This window comes from Haliotis rubra, unplaced genomic scaffold (genome assembly GCF_003918875.1).
Source record: "Haliotis rubra isolate DU_JTF1 unplaced genomic scaffold, ASM391887v1 Scf280, whole genome shotgun sequence".
Classification (NCBI taxonomy): Eukaryota; Metazoa; Mollusca; class Gastropoda; order Lepetellida; family Haliotidae; genus Haliotis; species Haliotis rubra.
This window is the reverse complement of record NW_025766892.1, coordinates 549,818-575,112: the sequence shown is the minus strand read 5'-3', so window position 1 is coordinate 575,112 and position 25,295 is coordinate 549,818. Positions and strand designations below refer to the sequence as shown.

At 37.5% G+C, this 25,295-nt stretch overlaps 1 protein-coding gene across 1 annotated transcript; it reads right to left on the bottom strand.

The window, feature by feature from the left end:
* Positions 1 to 337: 337 nt before the first annotated feature.
* LOC124281239 lies at positions 338 to 25,162 on the bottom strand. Its single transcript, XM_046717267.1, has 6 exons — positions 24,902 to 25,162; positions 24,150 to 24,779; positions 23,482 to 23,683; positions 11,085 to 11,279; positions 10,839 to 10,864; positions 338 to 4,426 (listed from the first exon to the last, which is right to left on the bottom strand). Exons 1-6 carry the CDS (start codon positions 25,160 to 25,162, stop codon positions 3,521 to 3,523), a joined length of 2,220 nt encoding a protein of 739 aa, XP_046573223.1. The 3' UTR covers positions 338 to 3,520.
* Between the last annotated feature and the right edge of the window lie 133 nt (positions 25,163 to 25,295).

The window sequence follows — 25,295 nt, the reverse complement described above, 5'->3', positions numbered from 1 at the left end:
AATTCTTCAAAGGCATTTAGAAGTTGATGTAGTGATACAAGACAACTGTTATTGATAAAAAGTCTTTATTTGTTTCTGGGCTAGTTCTTGTCTCTTCTTCAGGTGGATAATTATCTGAGGAAGGGGCAAGAACTAGCCAAGAACTAGCCCAGAAATGTCGTAAGAAATAAATAAAGAAGTTGTTATCCATAACAGTTGTCTTGTATTCCTTCAAAGTCCTATGAGTGGTTCCTAAAGCTTCATGAAAAGGTCATTGTGCAGTGGAAAAAGAGCACTGAGATCTGACTTTAATGAGAAGGATAACAGTAAACTTGAAATGAAGCTGAAAAGTCCATGGAATTGTTGAATTCTATTTATGTGACATCAGCAAACAAATTATTGACATTCAGTCCCCATCTGGACTCTCCTTGGGAAGAAAGCATTAACTAGTAATCCCTATGTCACAGCATTTCAGACACTAAATTAACAAAACCTGATTTCAAGATACATGAAACAGATCAATCTTCAACAAGTTCAACACATCTCCAGCACTAACAAGTGAGAAGATATGTACATAGCAAGAATGTATCTTGTCCAGTATTCAGCAAATGTCAGTATAACATACCAAATGAAAATGAAACATTTTCCAGATCATGTTGTATAATTGTAACTAAAGTAACGGCTGGGTCAAGGTGACCTGTAATTCGCTGATATTACCAAATAACGAGGAAGTGGATTTAAGGCTTAATATTAGATTATTGCACTGAATACATGGTCAAAATTCAACATGAAATATCTTTGAAATTAAGAAAGTAAGAACTGTAAAAAGAATTTTGAACCAAAACAATATTTCAGAGTGTAATTGTAAACTTTGGATTCCTGTGTAAAACCTTGCAAGGGAGCCTGTACAAGCTTACAAAACTATCAGTGACTGACAATTGCGACAATTGTTGCTTATGGAACAAGCCTAGCCATGAGACTTGTAGATTACTAGTATATAAAACATGATCCATGATCCAATATTAAAACAACATGTCATTTTGATTTGAAACAACACTATCATACAAGACATATTGAATCAGAGACATATTTGCAATATAACCAAACTATGAAGGCCACAACAAACTGATAACATGTTGAATTTTAGCAAATTCTGGTGATAATTTTTTCATATTCACTAATTAGGATTATGATTATCATGATAATAGATAGGGAAGGGACAAATCACAATATTTGGCTCATGTAATACCTCCTTGGAAAAGAACCCTTTCCAACCCAGAGATGTTCAAATTACTGCCATGACCAAGATGTATCAAAATAGACAACTAGGAAGTAAAAGAAGCACCTACTCTATCATCCCTTTGGACTGACTGACTGACTGAGTTTTGGTTTTACGCCGCTTTTAGCAATATTCCAGCAACCTCATGGCGGGGGACACCAGAAATGGGCTTCACACATTGTACCCATGTAGGGATTCGAACCCGGGTCCTTGGCGTAGCGAGCCAGCGCTTTAACCACTAGGCTACCCCACCGCCTCCATCCCTTTGGAAAAACATTATGAAACTGGATTATCAACGTGGTCAATATGTTGTGGACAAACTGTTGGTTGTACATGATTGTCACTGGATTGATACAAATTACTTATCACTACAGTCTGCAATAACAACTGAACTAATTCAGAGTCTCCAAAAATGTAACAATAAGTGAACTGTAACTTGCATAAAGCACGTCAACTTGATTTAATATATGAGATTCAAAGGGACTTCAATTTTCACATGATTTACAAGCAAACTTGCATGACAAGATCTAACAATTGGACATATGTGAAGCTGGTTATTTCAAGCCCCTTTTCCAGACTAAACATGCTTGATATATGCAAAGACTTTAACATTCCCACATGATATTCTCTAGGGCTGAAACAATACAAAGGTTCATGCAACAATAAGATACACGATACGCTTTTTTCTGGATTGATATAAGATGATACACTTTCTAAAATAGTTACTGATATTCCTATACCATTTATTGTCAGTACAATATCATGAATTGTAATCAGCATTTAATATTTACCAGTAGCTATAGCCATGAAAAATATGCTCTGCAGCTAGCATTTCCTTGAGAACCTGCTCTGAAATATTTATTGTCAAGAACTTTCCACACAATTTGACATGAACATGTGAATCGTGATACATATAAACCATGACATGTACCGTGATACGTATTGTATAGTGACCTTGCAGTATTGTGTCACCCTGGTAGTTTCAGTGTCTATGCCTCTACAAGCTAAAGCTGTTGTTTTAAACACATTATCAAAAACTATAACGAAAGTTCACAATATGGACCCAAATTTATTGCATGGTTTCTGTAAAGGAAAAACATGACACTTTGAATCTCGTTCAGGAAACAGTAAAACTTGATGGAAAATTTCAATATGATCATGATGATAAAAGTGTAAAATGTTAAATGTTATGGTAATAAACAAAATCTTTACTCAAGAACTAAACCCAGCTTTTGGAAGCTTGGATGACCAATATATGATAAAGGCACATTAAATCAATAAATTCAAATATTTTCAGCATAGAGAAACACTTCTATAGGTGGAAAAGGTCAACTTAAAGTCACGTGAACAACCCTACTTTTTGGCAAGCTTAGAATATATAACATTTTATTATAATATACGAGTCCCTCCAACTAACTCTCACTGACGTTACTATGGTTACTACATAAACAAACTTCACTCCGTGACCATAATAACAAAAGAAAGAAACAATATCACACAATGGTGCCATAGGTATTGTCCATCAAGCCATGATAAATGTACAAGAGAATAACTACTGACAAAATGTAGTATAAATGCTTGTTATTTTCATAACACTATCATGTCTTTGGCCAGACCAAAGGTCTTTCTTGGTTCATCATGTTGATATGCTGAGAAGTTTCCCTAATTACAATTACCATTTGGCTACAACCTTCTAGCCTGGACACCCAAGTCTCACAGTAAAAAATCACCCAAAAAATATTTATTTTTTTCAGTTTATTCTTTATGTTCAAAATTAAGCATGAAAGATCAGGGGTAAATTTCATAACCTCATGAAAATAGTTACAACAAAAATCTGCAACAATCATAACAGTTTTGCTCAATTTTATGAGGACTCCCCCAAACTGGCAAACAATTGGTCTGGCCTAATCATGCTAATACAGTAGATTACACCAATACCTTACTACATCGTCATCAAGATTAGCAAGTAGTACTGTACCACCGTAAGTTAGAAACTGCAATACAGGATCCGGTTCTGTGTTGCTATGGTTTCCAGCTGGAGGCATGAACAACAAATAGACATTGTAATTCTGTTTCAATTTGCAATGTGAAGTGTATCTTCTTAGTCAGCAGTCTTACAACATGTGCACAAATATTCTTCATTCAATTCATGCAGATTGTTATAAAGTACATGACTATGGACAAATACATAGCTCCAAGTACCAATGCAGCCACAGTAAATTACTTGTACAATTATCCTGGCTTGATCTGACCACGAGACAATCATAAATATGTAACAACATCACATGGGTACGGATGGCCCTGAGGGGCGCTGTGACATCGGTCACAACGCTCCACCTCTTCATGTTTAACACTGTCACACTCACATGGGTCAGCGTGACCTGTCTCCAGCTTATCAACTGCACAGATGTCCTCGCGTGACTTACCTCCCTTGCTCTCAGAGCAGGGTGCTGTCACCAGCGTTGAAAGACATTTGATATCGATACTGTGTACATCTTTTTTCCTGCCTTTCTCCCACGTTCCAGATTTGCTCTTCAAGGACCCCTTCTGACTGCTCTGAAACTTCCCCTGTTGAAGATCATGAGCAGTGTGTTGCAAGGAATTCAGTTTCTTAGAGAATATATTAGCAAAACATCCATTACTTTCCTTCACATCAAGTTCAACTTCTTCTTCATTGGAATCTTGTTTTTCCTCTTTACGATTTGTTTTTGACACTGGCTTTGAATCAGCCTCTGAGGCTAAGCCCTTGGATTCTGTCTTTGAAAGTTTCTCATCTGATGAAAAACTGAGCTCATTTTCAGACACCTGCTTCAAGTCTGTCTGCACGCTGGAATCACTGTCATCATTTTCTTCATGGGGAGAGCTATCATCCTTTGCCATCTTGGACACAACATGTGCAATAACTCGTGTGTACCCATCTTCATCAGTTACTTCTTTCACATCAGTGAGGGTGATGACAGCGTTCTCATTCCCAGCCTCATCAGATTGGGTCAACTCTGTTCTGTACGTCTGCTCCTCGCTGTCCGAGTTCGAGTTGATCGGTCGGTGCACCAGCACCTCCACCTGTCGTGAGTCTGGTAGCTGTACTCCCAGGACCACCCACTCCGGGTTGTTCTGGGTCCCGTCTTCAGACTCATCGATCATCTCAGCCGGGGTGGCAGGGGGGCACTGTGGAAATATTACACAAAGATAGTGTGTACTGCCATACTAACATGATGAATGATCAAATACTTCTTAGTTATAGCTCATAATTTAACTGACATTCTTACTTTGATCAGAAATAAAATCAAAAGTAAAGCAGCTGTCAATGTCCAGTTTTCTTTACTAACTCACTTTTTTGTAAATGCACAATACTATGATTATACAAATATGTAATTTTTGGAGTAAAATTGATATTTTATACTTATCCTGACTCATGCTCTTTTTGCTTGTCTTCTTCTTCTTGCGAACATAGTGGAACACTTGTATCTCCCTAATTGAAGCTCTCTTCAATTTAAAATCACTAATTAGTATTCACCACGAGTTACCTCCTTTCCACAAGCTCGGGAACGAGGGCGCCACCTCTACCCATGTGCCTCACTCTCTCCTCATATACTGAGCCCAACATTTGAATTTACAGGGAAATCCAAAGTGTTATTTGGGAGGATGGGAGGGCTGACCTCATGAGTCAGGATAAGTATAAAATATCAATTTTACTCCAAAAATTACATATTTTTCCTTATCCTGACTCATGCTCTTTTGTTTGTAGCATCCTACGGAACGGAGGTGGGAATATCTAATACTTTGGATTTTTAATAATTAGTGATTTGAACTGTGATGATTGTAATAACCCCATGGGAACTTCATAAAGGCACTGAACTGATGAATTCTGCTGCTAACTTATCAGCTGCCATATAAAAGGTTATTACCATGTACTTATTATGATAAAGTATATATAACATTAATACAATGCTTAAGACTAATAGACTTAAGCTTGTTAATATGCTAGTATAAACTCCTTAGAGTTTGTTAGCTAAAATACTTTAAGATATAACATAGTACTAAGCTTAAGATATGATTAAACTTAAGCTAATTATATAATAGCAAACTCTTTAGAGTTTGTTAGTTAATATACTTATATGATATAGATATAATGCTGAGCTTAAGATATGAATAAGCTTTAGCTACATATATAATAGCAGCAAAACTCTGTAGAGTTTGTTAGCTAATATATTTTTATAATATGAGTATAGTACTGTGCTTAAGCTATAATTAACTTAAGCTACATATATAATAGCCAAACTCTGTAGAGTTTGTTAGCTAATATATATTTATAATATTAGTATAGTACTGAGCTTAAGATATAATTAACTTAAGCTACATATATATAGCAAAACTCTGTAGGGTTTTGTTAGCTAATATATTTTTACAATATGAGTATAGTAGTGTGCTTAAGATATAATTAACTTAAGCTACATATATAATAGCAAAACTCCAGAGAGTTTGTTAGCTAATATATTTTACAATATGAGTATAGTAGTGTGCTTAAGATATAATGAACTTAAGCTACATATATAATAGCAAAACTCCCAGAGAGTTTGTTAGCTAATATATTTTACAATATGAGTATAGTATTGTGCTTAAGATATTATTAACTTAAGCTACATATATAATAGCCAAAACTCTGTAGAGTTTATTAGCTAATATGTTTATAGTGTAACCATAGTACTAAGCTTAAGATAAGATTAGACTTAAGCTAAATGTATATAGCAAAATAAACTCCTTAGAGTTTATTAACTAATATACTTTTATGTTAAAAACATAGTACTGAGCTTAAGTTATGATGAAACTTAAGCTATATATATATAATAACAAAACTCCGTCGGTTTTGTTAGCTAATACCTTTATAATGTAAACATACTGCTTAAGATATGATGAAAACTTAAGCTAATTGTATAATAGCTAAAAACAACCCTTTAGAGTTTGTTAGCTATGATATAAACCTAGTATTGAGCTTATGAAGGAAAACTTAAGCTACATATATAATAGCAAGAACTCCGTAGAGTTTGTTAGCTAATACATGTTATAATGTAACCATAAAGCTTAAAATATGATGAAACTTAAGCTTAAATATATAATAGCAAAACCCTCTTTAGAGTTTTGATAGCTAATATACCTATATGATATAAACATAGTACTGCTTTTAAGATATGAATAAGCTTAAGTTACATATATAATAGCTAAAACTCTGTAGAGTTTGTTAGCTAATACATGTTATAATATAACCATATTGCTTAGAAATATGATGATACTTAAGCCAAATAGCAAAAAACTCTTTAGAGTTTGTTAGCTAATCTACTTATATGATATAAACATAGTACTAAGCTTAAGATATGAATAAGCTTAAGCTACCTATATAATAGCAAAACTCCTTAGAGTTTGTTAGCCAATATATTTTAATAATATGAGTATAGTACTATGCTTAAGGTATAATTAGCTTAAGTTACCTATATAATAGTAAAACTCCGTAGAGTTTGTTAGCTTAATTAACTTAAGCTATGTATAAAATAGCCAAAAACTCTGTAGAGTTTGTTAGCTAATGCATTTATCATGTAACCATAGTATTACTCTTAAGATATGAATAACTTAAGGTAAATATATATAATAACAAACTCTGTAGAGTTGTTAACTTATATATTGTATGATGTAATAATCATAGTACTGTGATGATAATAGGAACTTAAGTAAATTATATATAGCATGAAAATATTTAGTATTGTTATAAGATAAGTAAAAATCTGTTAGATTGACTTATCTTCTCCGAGAGAACTGTCAGCTGTTGTGCTGAGGACCATGGGATCGAATTGGTGTATACCTGAGACGCCCTCGGTGGTGATATCTCTCAGATAATGGTTTGCAACCACCATATCGATTTCCAGAAATAAACCCTCCATTATTTCAATCACATTTGTGTAGAACAATTGTAGAAGTTAGCTATAATATCATGAGTATTAAGCTCATGGAGGGTCGGAATAGGTCCATCCGCATATGCACGTAGTATGACAGTTCTGATCCAAATGGAGATATAGTACATGAGACTTCACTCTGCGTAAGTTGATGATAGAGGAAATAATCTGTTGCATTTTTCCCTCCTGTTTGGTTTGGTGGAGATAAATTTACAGTGCTCTTGCTGGCCATCTTGATAGAATCATCGTATCATGGGGTCCAAGTATGTCATCCAGGCGTGTTCATAAACCTCACTTGTGAGGTGTTGGAGCACTATATTCATATCCCCAGGTTGACGGAAATTTCCGCTTTATTCTCCAAACAGAAGTTTAGTAGGTTTACTAACCATCTAGTTGTGTTAGTCGCTTGATGAAATTCAGCTGTAGTCTGAAACGCTGTGGATTTAGATCCACTTGTATCTTCGTCTAGGTAATTAAGCTGCAAAGTCCTTGACGATGTAGGTGCACAACCAGGTGTGTCTGTCCTCGCTGAACTTTATGTAAAATCGCCTGACTGCCGATCCCTCGCCTTAACTTGACAGGGAGGTCTCTAACTTGAAGAAAGGCAGTCTAATCATGAATGTTCAGGTTAACTGGACTGTAATGAGGCTTGCTCGCTCACTGATATATAGTTGTCACTTGTGACGTAAGTCTTGAACTGTGAATAGAGATCGACCTCTGTGTAGGTCGTTGTCCCTCAGCGGTCCAATCAGAACAAGGCATTTTGATTCTGTATAATACCCGCTGTGATGTCACCGGTGTAGCGGGAAAAACCCACCTTGAATAAATTCTTGTCGCCGCTGATATTAGCATAAACGCCGGTCTTCACCGTAGCTTCCCGGAAGTTATCCGAGTGACCACGTGTTTCGAGGGTTAATGGTAACCGCTAGCTGAACCTCCGGCCGCCGAAATATCTCGCTCTGTAATTTTATGCTGGGTAGGTTATTTTCCTGGTTGTCGTGGAAAGTAATTTCAGTTTTGAATATAATTCCGACTTCCTTATATATAAGGGTATAAACAACTTGCAAGTTGTGAGCTTGTAGACTGTATACATGAATGTATCGTCATAATTGTAGAATTAACGTTGAACTTGTTGTACATATTTCTTCTCAGAAACTTTGACGATTAAGAGTTATACTTCGCTGTAACAAGGCTGCTGTTCAATTTCGATATTGAATTGTCTGCAGATATGCGTAATGGTCACTCATGTAGATAATCGTATCGAAGTCAGTCCGGGATTGTATATTAGCAATTTATAACGAATAGTTGATTTCTGTGAAGATCTATGAAATGTCGCTGACTAATAATACAGCGACGCTCTGTGTTGTAAATAGCCTGAGCAATTATCTTCAAGCGTAGGCTTATAGATTCGCATCTGGCATACAGTTGATAATCAACTTATGCGACGTCTTGAACGGACTGACGAGTAGCTATATATGACGAGTGGCTAGTATATGGAAACCTTGGAGGAGACTTCCTCGGTGAACGCCGGAGACTTCGCGAAGTTCTCGACTATCCCTTCTAGATCTTCTGGGTGAAGTAGACTTGAGTTAATTTCTAGCCTTAGCGACCATCGCGAAGGTGTCGAGTCAAAGCCCGATTAGTATATATATATATATATAAATATATATATGAGCGCTTGCTTCGTGAACAGCCTCTGTGTTTAACAGGGCCGCATGGATCATCTTATCATATTCAGAAGTCGTGTTACGAAGTCTGGTGATAAGTGTCTAATTGATCGTTCTAGATCTATTTAGGCCAGCGAACATACGTCTCGTCATGGATTCAACAGAACCAATATACGATTGTAGTTCTTATACTTGATATCGATGATCAACTTGTCTATGGGTTGATCTTCTCGAGACTTGTGAGGGGAACGTTGATAGTTTCAGCAAGCTCTTGTATAGTCCCTCGATGTCCTTCTAGATGATGATGATCTGGATTCAGGTGTCGCTCAGCATGCCTTCGCTGAAGCTTCCTCTCGTCCGGTCGAGGAACGACGATATGACCTTTCAGCGAGGCTTCCGTGATGTCTGATGGTCCGAGTCCACATCTAGGGATGAAACCGCATAAGGTGATGATCTATCCTGCCTTCAGCGAGGTCCTTCGAAGGCTGTACATCTAGGTCCTTCGTCAAGGTGGTCCGCGACTTCCTTCGCTGAAAGGTGACATCGTCCTGGCTGCTACTGCTGACGGGGGTGCCTCTGGGGTGCTGTCGTTGGAGCCTTCGCTGGCAGTTCGGACTCCTGCTACCGCAGATATTGGTCCTCCATGATGTTCATAATTTGTCGCATCATGTCTTCTGGGATGGTCTGCACGCGAGGTCGCCGGGTGCTTTATCTGCGGTGTTAATGGAGGGGTCCACGGAAAATCGTCCGACATCAGTGTAGAGGCATCAGGCTGCATGGTGATCTCTGCTGATGTCGCTGTAGCTAATCACCGGTCGCTTTCTTGTGGCGTGCGTCCGGGATGATGATCAACTGATCATCGAGAGGTCCAGGTCATCGGCTGGAACAATCTCGGTTGAGAAAGTCCTAGTAGACCGTTGATTTTCCCTCAGAGGTCGACGCTGCCCTTGGTGTGCGCGCCTCGTCGCGCTGAGTGTTGGTAATGATGGGACCCTCAGGACGATCATCGCATATCTCGCGTTGGTACATCAGGCTGCATGCTGATCTGTGCCGACATCGGTCAATCTTTGATGTACATCCGTATGATGACCGGCTGATCATCATACAGGCCCAAAACTTCGATAGGAACGGTCTCGTTGTTGAGATGTAGTAGAAAAACCCTCTAGTCTTCTGCTGCGGCGATGGGATGTCTGGGGAAGCAGGATGCTTCTTGGAGATGGCGGACTACGCCCCACACCTCTCCACCACTCTAGCGGAACACCACACGGGAGGGAGTCGGCCAACAGCAGTAGACTGGCGAGGGTTCCGTGTATCAGTCATACTAGACTCTGCATACGCCGACCTATCTGCTGCAATGCGTGCCAAACGCCAGTAAATATTAATAAAAGGTAGAATTGGATAAATTAGTACCGCGAACTGCAATGTGAATATAATAAACATGGCTACCGCATATCATATTAAAGGCGGATCAGCAGCAGCATAAAAGCGTAATCTGCAATAGTACAGAATTTTCATCAACGTAATCCACTGAAACAAACACGGCGTCCATTGACTAAACTGTAGAAAAGCGACTAAATATCAATATATAATCGTTGAAGGATACTAGCTAAACCTCTATAGATGTCTATACGAGGTAACTAACTAAATATAATTCAAAGGATATAGTGTTATTAGGAGACACAGGCGCTCTCACGTCCAGCTCACTGGGCGAAGAAGGAGAGAGTGAGGCACATGGGTAGAGGTGGCGCCCTCGTTCCCGCGCTTGTGGAAAGGAGGTAACTCGTGGTGAATACTAATTAGTGATTTTAAATTGAAGAGAGCTTCAATTAGGGAGATACAAGTGTTCCACTATGTTCGCAAGAAGAAGAAGACAAGCAAAAAGAGCATGAGTCAGGATAAGGAAAAATATTAAATTTTGGGTACAAATACAGCATGCTATTTGTCATCAGCTTGTATGAAGACCTGTACGTGCCTGTATTGAGGGCAGTCCAAAGCTTAAGTCAAGCAATATCAGTTTCATTTAGTAAGCTCCATTAATTATAGTCAACATATTACTACTAAAGTGTACTAGGAAAGACACCCAGAGCCACGTTTGGGATATTCAGTTTGGGACTGGTTGGGTTCCCCTAAGGTTCAAATCATCTCATTTTAATGCTCTGAGCCCCAAATATTCCTTGATATATCCCTGGTGTGGGTATATTTGTGTTCCCTCACCCTCAGTGTTCAGTCTGTAGACACGCTCCTGCTTGTTGATGCGGGAAAAGTATCGCTGCATCTGTTTCCTCTTCCTCCTCTTGTGGTACCTGTATCCCCCGATAGCAGGCAGCGCCACCACACTTAGCCCCAGCAACGTCACACCCGCAGCCACGGGCAGACCAGCCAGCACTACACCACCCAGCAACTTACCACCTAAAATCATTGAAACACGACATACAGACATCATGAAAAAACGTCACATCACATGCTTTAATGCAAGAACCATAACAAGGGCTACAGATAAAGGGTGTACAGGAGTAATGTACACCTCAAAATCAATTAAGTATGATAATATAAGATTTCAAGCGTATCGTGTACGCACATAAATACATTTGTACGTCTAACATTTAATATCGTGCAAATGGAAATCTATTTCGGATAAATACTTGTCAAGTTTCTTTTGCGAAACATGATTTGACACATGAGGAAACCCCGACAGTAGGAATCAGTTGCGTTGCCATGCAACGATATGCGTCACTTTTTTCGATTGGCTAAAAACTACACTGTTCCTATTTATATCCAGTCGGACCTGACATTTCGCACATCACACGGTCGCTCAGTTATTTCTCACGCGTCTTCAAATACCAATACATGGTTGGAAATAGTGATCGATGAATCGTCCAGACAAACCACATCACCAACTCGCTCACACAAAAACATGTCAGTACTCCTTCAAAATTCTCAGTACACCTCCACTTGCAATATGATGTGTAAGTACACTCGCACCCCCAAAAGTTATCTAGAGCCCGGCATAACAACAATGAGTTACTCTGAAGTCCTTTCGTGATCAATCTATATTAAAGTGTGTTATTCGATTGGTTGGTTGGTTGCTCAATGCAGGACTCAGCAACATTTTTCCAGCTATGGCGGTAGTCTGTAAATAATGGAGTTTGGACTAGATAATCCACTGATCAACTATTTGATAGAAGAAAAATCATTCAAAATATCATAATGACAGCATGCTCTAACATTTCTATCTCTGGAAACAGCCACCAAGGCAATTCTCACACCAAACAGTTATATTAGTGTTGTTTATTGCAAGTTAAGGATTACAGTGATGCTACCATGGGTACACGCTTGTCAACATCTTCAGATAACCTTTTGAAAAACTAAATGATAAAAAAATCAGATGCTTCATTTGATACAATGATAAAAATTAGTAACACAACTTATACCAAAATATGAATCAATTATGACAAACTTGCATGCACATTATTGTTCTTTTCAAAACTGGGACATATTTAAAGCTCATATTTTCATATACACATTTCAATACTGACTGACTGACCTGACTGAGTTTGGTTTTACGCCGCTTTTAGCAATATTCCAGCAACATCATGGCAGGGGCTTCACACACTGTACCCATGTGGGGATTCGAACCCGGGTCTTCGGCGTGACGAGCCAACGCTTTAACCACTAGGCTACCCCAACCGCCCCATTTCAATACTGCATGGTAACAGTGCTTTCAGTAAAATGATACAAAATTAAGTTTCTTCCTCTTCTTTATTAAATCCTGTTATCAGTGGACAACAAGCCTCTTTAGACCAAATAAAAAAAAAATTCCGATTACAGCTCCGTAAAATTTAGGGAAGGTAGGTAGGAATATATATATTTTTTTATTACATTTTTTCAGAAGTAAAGTACAAACTAATAACACATTTATCAGTGTGTAATTGTTTATTTAATCAAGCTTGCTGCCATCATGTCGACTTTCTCTATTAGAATGACCGATGTCCGTCAGTGCTGGGAAAAAACAATGGTATCTGAATGCTTATTTTATTTATGCCGCTTAAAAAAAAAAGGGTCGGCATCAAAATTCAAGGGTCGGTCGGGTAATCGGAACCACAACATTTTTTTTAGGCCTTAACCAGCCAGTACAGCAGGTACTACTACTGGTATATTTACATGAAAGATATATTTACATGAACTCCTTTATTAACATGCAGGTATTTTCACTGACAACTGCTCACATCGTGCCAAGCATGCCGAGCATGGTTATTTTCATGACCTTTGTCATCTTGCATGCAAATTATTGATTGTTTTGTTTGTTGTTTTATCTTGCTATCTCCAAAGACATTCCAGCCACATGACAACAGCCTGTAAATAACTGAGTCAACCAGACAAACAGGTGCTTGATGTCAGATGTCAAACATCGCTGGGGTACGATGACCAACGATCAACAAACCTGGCCACGCTGACCGACTGGACCAGGCCAGTTACCATGCAAGAAACAGAAAAAGTGCCACTATATTTTTGTCTACAGTTTTAGTGTTGACGGTCAATATAAGTGTTAAATCTTGTTTGCATCAGGATCTGCTAATCTGTCCAAATATAATTACTATTTACACTTGTACTTCTTGAAGTATACACTTACCTGGTCCTACTCCTTGTGAACACTCCAGAAGTATTTGCATGCACAAATCTTATTGGGGTTACAAAGCATGGTGACTGATCTATGTTTAAAAGACAAGAGGATATCGGCAAGGTCAGATCTATCTTCAATAATTTACAAGCTTTATTAGCCTAAGGTGCAATAAACAAACCTCAGTGGATTAAATATTTGCTTGTCATCTCATAGAGAGAGTTTTCCAACATAGGAAGGATGTGTGAAGTACATTTCTGATGTCCCCGTAGTGATACGGAGGAAAGTCCGCTGGATTTTTGGCCTGTTTAGTACATGTATTAAAATAGTCATGGTTAACATGGGTAATAAAGGCCAGACAATACAACCTCAACAATTTAGTAATGTATCAGTAATTTATACTTAGCACTGAATATATTGACTTGAATAAATAAGGTCTATATAAGTATGTTTTTTATTTATACTTTGATTGTTTGCTGTTTAACGCTGCACTCAGCAATATTCCAGCCATATGTTGGCGGTCTGCAAATAATCAAGTCTGGATGCAATTGGGATACAATGACATGTGCCAGCCAAGTCAGAGAGCCTTACCATCCGATCCCATAACTCGCCTTTTACTACAAGCATGGCTTGCTGAAGAACAATTCTAACTTAAACACACAGAGATTAAATATTGCATTATCGAATATGTTGATATGATGCATATTAATTTAAAGTTGATACATAATTTGCAATGAAAGACCCAACTACATATGAAGATTTCACGATTACGGACATATATTGTTATCAGTTGATTGAATAACTTCCTCAATTGTTTATCTGCCAATATCCTGTTGTATCATCACAGAGCATTGTGTTGGGAGCTTGAGCACTAGCGCGTTCACCTGCCACAATCGTGATTGCATGCTTAACTGCTCACAAATCTCATTAATCATTTGCATGCAGTGGTCTTATTATATATACATATCATGTAAATTCTTACCAAACCAACAAGCCAATGTGTGTAGGGCTCACTGATACCCCTGACTGTAAGTCCCAACAATTTATTGAAAATATTTTCCATTAGAATTTCAATTAATTCCTTGAAGAAACTTTTAAATTTGAAATTTGTAAATTGCTGTAATTCTTGAAACAATAACATCATAATAATCAACATTTGCAAGGTAACTCTCCTTTAGACAAAGAAGGTGGTCCCCAATAGTTTTCAAGTTATTGGCTGAACAAAAATGTCTTCAGACAGACGGATAGACAGATCAACAGACAGAATTCTTTGGTATAACACTTTATGATAAAATAATTCACAATATCCCTGGTTTTCTACAGATCTACACTGATGTTATGATAAATATCTCTTCCTTACTGTGAAAGATTTTTGGGGCCCCTTTTTCTGAACCTTGCCTGGACCTATTCACAGTAACGGTATGCATTATCCTTTTATTCCATGCTGGAATCTGTAATGACTCTATGGGCAAGAGCAGAATTCTGTATCAGTAAGCTACTAGTATTCATATTTCCCATGCTAATGTGGCCGCCTCCCTGGTGTAGTGTAATTTCACCTCACCTCACCCATGCTAATGCATCATATAGTTCACATATCTCACATATAAACATACACCCTGTGAACTGTTATCAAAGTTCTGTCATCATGTTCAATTGCCAATGACAAGCAGGAATTCAAACTCTCAAACATTTAAAAACAGTATTCATCTGCCTTTGATATATTTCTTGAAACCATTTATCATGTTAACTAATCAAACTGCACAACATACATGTTGATGGTCCAGATATCAATTTATCTGGATCAACCCATCGACATCACCACCTAGTATTTACATACAAACTGTGTTGACTAACCACTTATTCCTATCAGTATAACTACATCAACGGTCAAAGTCTGTGTGTACTTGTGTAACCATCAGGATTATATAGATGACAGATATAACAGGACTAGTTAATGAATGATGTTGATCTCTGTCATCCGCCTTCACATCCATTTAAGTCAAGGAACATGTTCATAAACAAGTTGAACAAGCCTGATTGGGATGACCCTTGTACTATTCTAGATGTACTGGCTAGACATGTCTCTAGGCTTTGTGTTGACAGACTAGACTAAGTCATGTAGCTGAGTCACTCCCCATGTGAATAAATATACTGTTCGTGGTTCAATAAGCAGTGTTACACCCCATTTTATAATACCCCAATACTCTTATTCAAGCACATGGCACAAAATTAGAATCACATATTTCACTTTGAAATACAGAAAGCAGGGTGTGTCAGATGTTTTCGATAATTCTGATCACAGGGGTTTGAAATTCCTAATACACTTCTCAAAGAGGTTAAGCACATGCCACAGCAGACTAACTTCACATGCCATATCCTGAATATAGCAGCAGACTAACTTCAACAGAGAGGAAAATATGATGCATATCCCCACTGAATATTGAGAAATTTTCCGAATACACTATCAAGTCAGCTGTTATTATTCAACAATCCTTTATATTCAGAATTATCGCTTAATAGCGAACTCAGAGTAGCTTAATTAAGATTTACTACCCCCAATCCCAATTGAGCGAACTCACTTTCGTCAGCTCAGTGTCACCCACTTAGCGGTATACATCAACCTTGTTGGCGTGCGTATCAACATATTTTGAGATTGTTGTGATTGTTAAACATGTTCTAGCTAATGTCTGTGAATGATAAAATTCAGAATTTTAATGTTATGTCAATATACATGTATAAGAATACAGATTTGTACCTCAGCATATCATGTCTCTACATCTCTACAATCCAAGATGGCGGTCAAATGTGAATAACTAACACGGATATAGCGAACTGAATTTCTTGGTCCCTTAGAGTCACGTTATATCCGTGTTCTACTGTATGTGCTGTGTATTTCAGTCATTTTACTCACGTAAGGTATGTTCTGCCTTATGTCATACCTAATCAAAACCAACTTAAATATAATGGAAATGATTTCATAAAAAATCACTCATCCTATACTGACAGTACAACACTTGTCCAATACTAACAGTACAACTTGATAGCAATCGATGTCTTTTTCATTATGCAAGCGATTTTTATAAATACATTTTGTACGCATTTGTTTTAAACGTTTTGCGTATCTAACATTTTTAATGCGTAATTGGTATGCAACAATTATTTTTCAATGCTTAATTGGATATTTTCTATGCGTATTTTACCCGTATACGCAGCTTATCTGGGCCTCTGTATTCATTGACATAATAACAAAATATATATCTGACATGTTTTGACCATGTAGACAGTATTAATTTGTCATGACTATAACCAGTCACCATAGTACTGCCAAGTTACATATATAGGAGTGTAACCTATGATCCTGCCTGGTTGGGATATATTCCATTTTGCATACTTTGTTTTGATTATAACATAAGTTAAAACACTTCTATTTTCAAACATTCATGAATATTCAAACAAAGTGTTCATGATTAACGAATTGAATTCATGAAGGGATACAGTTCGATTCCCCATATACACAAATGAATCATAACAGCCTTATTCAGCTATACGAAAGAATAAACTTTCACATCAGGCATTGTTTCAATAACTTCCAGTACATATGTCAACTGGTGAATATTATCCGTTTCTCATGGAGCAGTCAGCCAGTTCAGTAATTGCTTTGATCTTATTATATTTAATACCAAGTTGTATAGCAACAGTTATCTCAAATTAAATAGACGATTTTAATCAGATGGAGTATTCAAAAGAGCAAGAAACATCAAGACAGGTTCTCATTGAAAAACCAGAAATAAATAGGAAGCTGTTTGATGTTTATGGAATAAGTTAATAACGTGACTAAAAGCAATATTTTCTTTGTAGTTTCCATGGTACTCATGCTAATACATTTGTTTCTGGATGACCTTCAGTTTTCTTGCTTGTTCTTTCTGGGCTTCCTTGTGTATTTCAGCGTAAGCACATGCTATATTTCAAGTAATATGCATGTAGTTTTAAATTGAGCTAAAGAGCTTCCTTGTCATGCTTATCTGTTTTTCCTGGTCTCAAGCAATTTTCATAGAGTATCTAAGATCACCCTTCCTTGACAACCACCAGCATCTAAATTGTCTTGTTTCAATAGTGCATTGTAAGATAATGATAAACAAAATATTTTCCTCATATATATGTCACAGGCGCTATGGCTTAAAGGTCACATGCAACCCAAAAATCAAACATAATTAAAACACAATTATCACTTATTCATGACATATAATATACATTGCTGATTATGAAAAAACATATAAACAAAATTATAAGCGTACAATCGCAAATCCAAAGTGCAATATTTTGTACTTGGGTTTACTTCCCAAGAAACGAAGCAGCCGGGATACCGAACCCAGTCAGAGCGGGTGGGTGAGCACTCAAGTGTAACGGCTGGTTCATTTGCAGATGCCCTCACGGCTCATTGTGTGTATATATATAGAGAGATGTTGGGTTTTGTAAATACATGCTCATTTTTTGTGTATAACATTTTGCAATCAACAGACATCATAACATGTCATGTGTACAAGTATCACACCTGCCTGTCTGTGTAATTACATAATGTGACAGAGACCGAACTCGGGCCATAAATCAATGCGTTTTGTTTATGGTGTATAGCCGATAGGTGTTAAGTTCAAATTGCATGTGGTCAGTGATCGAAGTTGTGTATTGAATATTGTCATTAGCAGACAGGCAGGCAGACACATAGGTGTCAATAAAACAGACATTGAGTTTTGTCTGTGACAACGACATATCTATATCACAGTTAAAAATTCTGTCAAAGCTAAATAATGACATTGCTTTTAATTATCAAACTGAGAAAGTGACTCGGTAAGAAGAACGTGTAGTGAAATAGACAAATGAAATTATATAAACAGTTAAATCGGTAATCTACTGTCATAACATATAAAAAGCTCGCGCCTGTGAAATATCAACAAAACATTAGAAAAATAGCTCACACCAAAGCCTTCATTGAGTATTCACCGGACAACCCGCTTCCAAGCTGCATGAACCTATTTCACTGCGCATGTGCTATGAGCGCAGCCCAGCCCAGCTGTTGAAACCACTTTTCCCCCCAAGAGCTGGGGAAAATTAGTGAATCGTTTGAACGCCGATTTCGCACGGGTTTTTTCATCGCGTTATTTTTCAACTTTATAAGTTGAATTTGCATTTTTGATGATTTGTTTCGGTAAGTCCATACCGAAAGGTATCAGAATCTGCAAAGTTGTGATTTATGTTGCATGTGACCTTTAACCATTGTAACTGTGTCCCAGATGTGTGTATATAATCACGATTCGATCGATGTTCACTATATACTGGCAATCTACCAACTTTTCCAGAGATCTTCACAACATTTACAAGTTCCACAAATGATGGACCATAACAGCCATAGCAATCTTGGGAAATTAAAATTTAATCTCACCATTCCTTTGAGTTTGTATCTAGTTATGCTAGAACAAGACAAATATTTGTCAGTTTCATTCAGTGTTGTATCAAAACTGATGCAGTGAGACTGGTTCAGATTTCTGGCCCTCAAATGTCACAAGTCAACATGGTGAATGAGGACTACCATCACTGAATCTTTCGTCTTCCGCACAATTCAGTTGTCTCAGATTAGCATACTATCTTGAATTTCAAACACTAAGACATCTCAGTTTTAATCATTTACACCACAGTAGGTTTTTGCCAACATTAAAAGTAAAATTAATTGTAAGATCTTTCAAAGAAACTAAACCCAGAATGGTTTCCTTGTCACTATGGTGATTATCATGATCACAGTGACGGGACCAGGTCAGGATATGAAAATCCAACAATGCAAGAAATGGTCTTGCTATGATGAATTTGGTGCATCCAACTTAACCACTTCACGCATTCAATTCATTATTCATTAGAAAGTAAGATACTTTATGGATAACAACTTTTTTATTATACATGATGCGACGTTTCGGTATACAGAGGCCCAGATAAGCTGCGTATCCGGGTAAAATACTCATAGAATTACTCATTGAAAAATAATTGTTGCGTACCAATTACACATTTAAAATGTTAGATACGCAAAAAGTTTAAAACAAATGCGTACGGAATATATTTATAAAAATAAATTGCGTAATGAAAAAGACATCGATTTCTATGAAGTTGTACTGTTAGTATAGGACAAGTGTTGTAATGTCAGTATAGGATGAGTGATTTTTTATGAAATAATTTCCATTATATTTAAGTTGGTTTTGATTAGGTATGACATAAGGCAGAACATACCTGCTTAGTAAACTTGCTCAATGACATAATACTTAGGTGAGTAAAGTGACTGAAATACGCACATATTTGAAAGCAGTGGGTAACGGAAAATGAAATACCCACTCAACATTCATAATACCCACTCCAATAAAATACAGTGGGTACAGTACCCACATGAGCTAAATCTTATCTGGAGCTCTGGGTATAGATTCTTAGATGATAAAGAAGTTGTTATTCATAAAGTATCTTACTTTCTTATTACTCACCAACTTCTAAAATGCCAATCAAACAGATCATTATTCATTAATCGAATATTTTAAAATATTTTTCAGAGAATGTTTTACTTTCAACTAATTTGTTGTTTATCTAAGTGAGATATGCAAAATGGAATATTGTCAAAATATTATTGTGCCAAGGCCCCTTATGGCACTGTCAGTGCATTGTTCGGGATGCATTGCCATTTTTGTTTGCTTCATACAAAATATCATTTAAATGTTTCAATTTGCATGTAGCATGTTTGTAATTTTGATTGCTTGAAATTCATGAATAAATATTTGTATTTGTTACTACATATTTGGTAAACATATTGTATTCGCCTCATAATGTATTCGTTGCGGCCCTTGTAAGAAAGTAGGACATGGTCACAAAACAGGTCAACAGTAAATCTCTATAGCATGTCAAATTGGCTGAAGAAAAGCACTTCATCATCGAGATTCAAATGACCAAGTGGGCACTATATTCCCTCATGTTGCATGTAACATCAGTGATCATTAATCAATGATGAATGGTAAACTGACTAAAACTACAGTCATTATTTCACCATTAGCACTATATTAGTAAATAACAATTACAAGACATAAACATGAAAATCATTAAATATTTTTGTTGGGCATCATGTTCTTGTCATTCACCATGTTTAAATGGGACCAAAAATGATTAAAATGATTGTAGCGCTAAATTTATCTTTGTTGATACCATTTATCCTTCTTTAAGTTTAATTTAGCATCCTGATTATTCCAAATGACAGGAAAGACAGTTTATTTCTATATTAATGACAATCTATTATTTATTATAGGATATTTATATAGCGCACATATCCACGCAACTAATGCATGCTCAAGGTGCTGACATTTTTCCCCTCGATCACTGGATGTCAATCTCAACGGCACATCGTATTATCAATCTCAACTCCCCAGGGAGCATACAACTCTTGCAGCCACTAGGTGCACCGAGCTACTGCGTTTTTCAGGCTACATGGGTAGTTTTGGAAATAATAGTCTTTATCATCATGGCAGTGTGTGGTCCTATGCATAGCTAAGGTCACAATTGATGAAACTTTCATCAATGTGTTAGAATATTTTCTTCAACATGCTTATAACATGGTGGGGTGTGGTGGGCAAGCTGACTAAGGCGCCAGGCTAGTGATCCAGCGGGCATGAGGTGCCAGGATCGAGCCCACCTGTGACCGGGTGTAAAAACCTTGGAGTCAACTTTGTGTGCAGACTCTTCCAGTGTTGTCACAACCCCTAGTGTACAGTACAGAACCCACCAATCCATTGGTATATGACCAGATGGTAGCCTCATTAGGCCTACCATACAAACGGTAAACAAATCATCCAAACTGAACTCATATACACCAAAACAGAACAAAAATCACCAAAATAGGAAAATAAACTTCCAAAACTGCAACAATATCCTCTAAAACCGAAACAATACATCTGTACTGGAAGACTAATCGTTTGAAATGGAAACAAACTCACGTATCAGCTACAAGAGCGAGCGAGAACGGTCGCCGAGCGTACAAAACGGCAGTCATAGCGTCCCAACACGGCAGTCATAGCATCCCGAAACGGCATACAAATCATCAAAGATGGCGGCGAGGGGAAACGAACAGGATTTGGTACATAATGTTTTTCGTCACTATGAGTCTAATCTTGAAATTTTGATATCGGGATGTAGCGCATCAACCCCCTATTGTAGTAAGCTTCAAACCTATGTCCATACTTCTCAATGTCAGGCTTGCAATTCTGCACTTTGTGGTCCCTCGTTCGACTGAATAGGATTTGTTGTCAACATGTCGTGGCTACTGTTTCTCTTCAGTTTTGTAAATAAAGTATTCATAGCGTCACATTCAACATTACCATATTTTAGTGATATAAAAAGTTTATAAAAACTTTGTTCATTCTCCGTGAATTGCATATCTAAGTGATCATTTTTACTTTGACTTCCCAAATTGCCTTTTTCTTAATTTCTCAAACTTGTATTCACAGATTCCTGAGAGAGACGTGTTAGTCCTCTTGTCAACTGGTGTATATGAGTTCAGTTTTGCTGATTTGTTCACCGTTTGTATGGTAGGCCTGCTCATGAATATGTGCCAACACCTCGTTGTGGGTACAGCAACGTGCAGTAAACTTGGACAAAGTACTGTGACTATGCGTCCCAGTCCACCCAGCTGTGAATGGGTACCTCGTAAGGATGGGAAAGCTGCAATAACTCGGTGCGCCTTGTGGCAGCAAGAGTTGTATGATCCCCAGGGAGTTGAGATTGATAATAAGATATGCCGTTGAGATTGAGATCCAGTGATCGAGGGGAAAAATACCAGCTCCTTGAGCATGCACTAGTGCGTGGAAATGTGTGCTATCTAAATATCCACTAACAATGCTCAACATGTCCACATTGCTAATACATTTCATCTTTATGAAATTTTCAGGAACACATCAGGTATGTCATTATGGTTCAGTGAGTTGGGATGAATGGCACTTTGAACAGTATTTCAGTAACATCATAATGATTTAGCTTAATGTGGGAAGAACTCTCAAAGTGATGCAGGTCCCAGATATTGACCATTTTCGTGATGCCCATAAGCATGATAAGGCACTGACAAGCATACAAACATAACTAGGGCGAACCAGGAGTAAAGTAGGAATCAAATGATGATATGTTAACAATATTCTCATCTAAGAAATAATATGCATCCATATTACACACACTCACAACTGAATTATGTTTCAAAGCAATATACTGACAGATTTTGAAATGTAATACTGGGCTATATTTAGCTTAATTTTTTGCAAGATAAAACAGGAAAATACTGAATTAATATAGACATCCCTTTATCATGTGTTTCAGGGTAAATATTACAGTATTGTGAGCTGATGACCTATATTACAGAATAAATCAGTCTGGAAAATGGTCGAGGTTAGCACGTCTTTACAGTCCATGTTTGAAAACTTTGATGCTGATCATCTGAACAACCTCTAGTTTGCCTTGCCCAGACTTGATTGTTTACCATTTTACAGGCCTCTATGAAATAGCTGGAATATTGCTGTCCGCTCAGTAAAACAACATTCATTCAATGGCATATTACACAGGGTCCTGAGATTGAGAGATGATTGAATACAATCTTCATGGTCAGTTTAAGTGCCTCCATCATTACTTAAACAACAGTAAATCTTCTTATTCATTCATTTATCATCTTACCTTCATGTAAGCCATTTTACACCAGTGCTATTTTTCAGTCATCATTACATTGTCATATCTTACTCTTTCACTCTCTAGTGCTCTTACCTATTTTTTTGTTTATTATCTTACTCTTAGTGCTTGTTGAAATGCAGTATGTTGTGATTCCATTTTTTGTTGTGTTCTACATGTGTTTCATGATGTAACCAAAATTTCCCTCGGGATAATTTAGTGTTATCGTTATCTGTATATGGCTAATGAAACTACTTTCACAAGGTCACTCACTAAGAACAGCTCCTCTAATGAATCGCCTGGCTCCTGGTCTTTCTGGCATGAAGTTGTACTTGCAACCAAATGGACTGAAGCGGCTGAAGTGGTCTCCCAATAGCTTTGTCCCCCAGTATCGGTCACCACATCGGTAACAGAAATTGGTCCGGCACTGTGAGCATGTCATATGGTCACATCCAGTTGTTCGCTCAATGAAAATCTACAATTTGAAGAGTAGTCAATATGAGATTTCACAACTGAATTAACATCATGCTAACTGTAAAACAGACACAACCATAACTTTGATCTCGACTTAAAAATGAAACAATACTTTTGATCTACAACAGCTCATAGTACTGAAATACACATTACTTTCTTGTCACTATTCCATGCTGTACTTGTCATAATCTTGATAATGTACATGATGTAGGGTTGTTGAAACTTCTTGTCCATGTTGTCTGTGAGTGCATTCCTACATATTCTGTATGTACATATATGGTGTGTTAAGATTTCGGAACAAAAAAACAACTCATTTTAACATGTATAATCAGTACTATGTTCAGCAATAACAATCACACTACTTCAATCAGAAATAAAAGACAATGTTGTACTCTTTCACTCAGCATTTCATAACTGGTGAACCATTTACTTTTAATCAACTTTGCAATTTAACAAACATTATGTACCTTGCACTTGGGGCATTTTTGAGCATTTTGTTGGCCATAGTGATATTCATTAGCCCATGTTTTGACAAGGCGATCTCCCTTTCTGAATTGTTTGCACGTCACACCTTCATGCCAAGGAGCCTGACATGGAAAACACCACTCAAGTTCACATTTTGAACACTGTACTTGAATGCCATCCTTTACATGTTTCTTTTCTTCTCTGGTTATAACAGCTCGGTCTTTTTTCTTGAGCTTCAAGGCATGCGTGTTTAGTCTCTGGTTGAGACCGCTCAGTCTCATGACATGACTACATCGAGGACAGGTCTTAACATCGGGATCCTTGTTTGCATCCACAAGAAACTTGTAATATTTGTCTTTCAGCTCAGCAGGCAGACGGGCAAGTATTTCGTCTCTGTGTACATAGGAGCTGCACTCCGTCTTCAAACATTCAATCTTGACTATTCCCTGGTTCACCTGGGTGATTAGATACATTTCAATGCACTCATCACACACTGGAAAGTTACAGCATATGCGTTTTCTCAGTTTCTTGTTTTCAAAACATATCCAACATTCAAGTTCTTCTAAAGGACTGTGGGGATAGGGTGGAGGGGGTTTACTGGTCGAATTGTCCTCCCATGATCCAGAACAGGGTCAAATGGATGAAGATAGAAGTCAAGGTCATACTCTGAATTGTCTGAAGAAAACATGTCATCTTCGTCGTCATCATCTTCATCATCATCTGAGAAGTCGTCATGGAATAAATCAGATAATACCTCTGCGGATATTTCTGACGGCGTTCCTTCTATATCATCCTCTTTCGGAGTACCCCATCCAACACTCGCCATAGCTTCTTCCGATAGCCCCGCGTCCACTTCGAAATCATCAGATTTTGGATCTTGATCTTCCTCACCATTAGCCTGTCTCAAATCATCAATTTGTGACTGGACCGATTTAATCCATGCCCTGCTTGTTTTGTTTTTCCGAATCTGTTCTAATGTAACCCTTAAAGTTGTTCTGTCTGACCTGGCCGCCATGTTTCATCAAAAGCAAAACAAAATATTTTCACTTCCTCCCTTTACAAAACTTTCCCGGAATAAAGTCCCGTACACATATCTTTAACGAATGTCATCTTCATTCTGTCAGTAAGCTACCGATATGTCACCGACA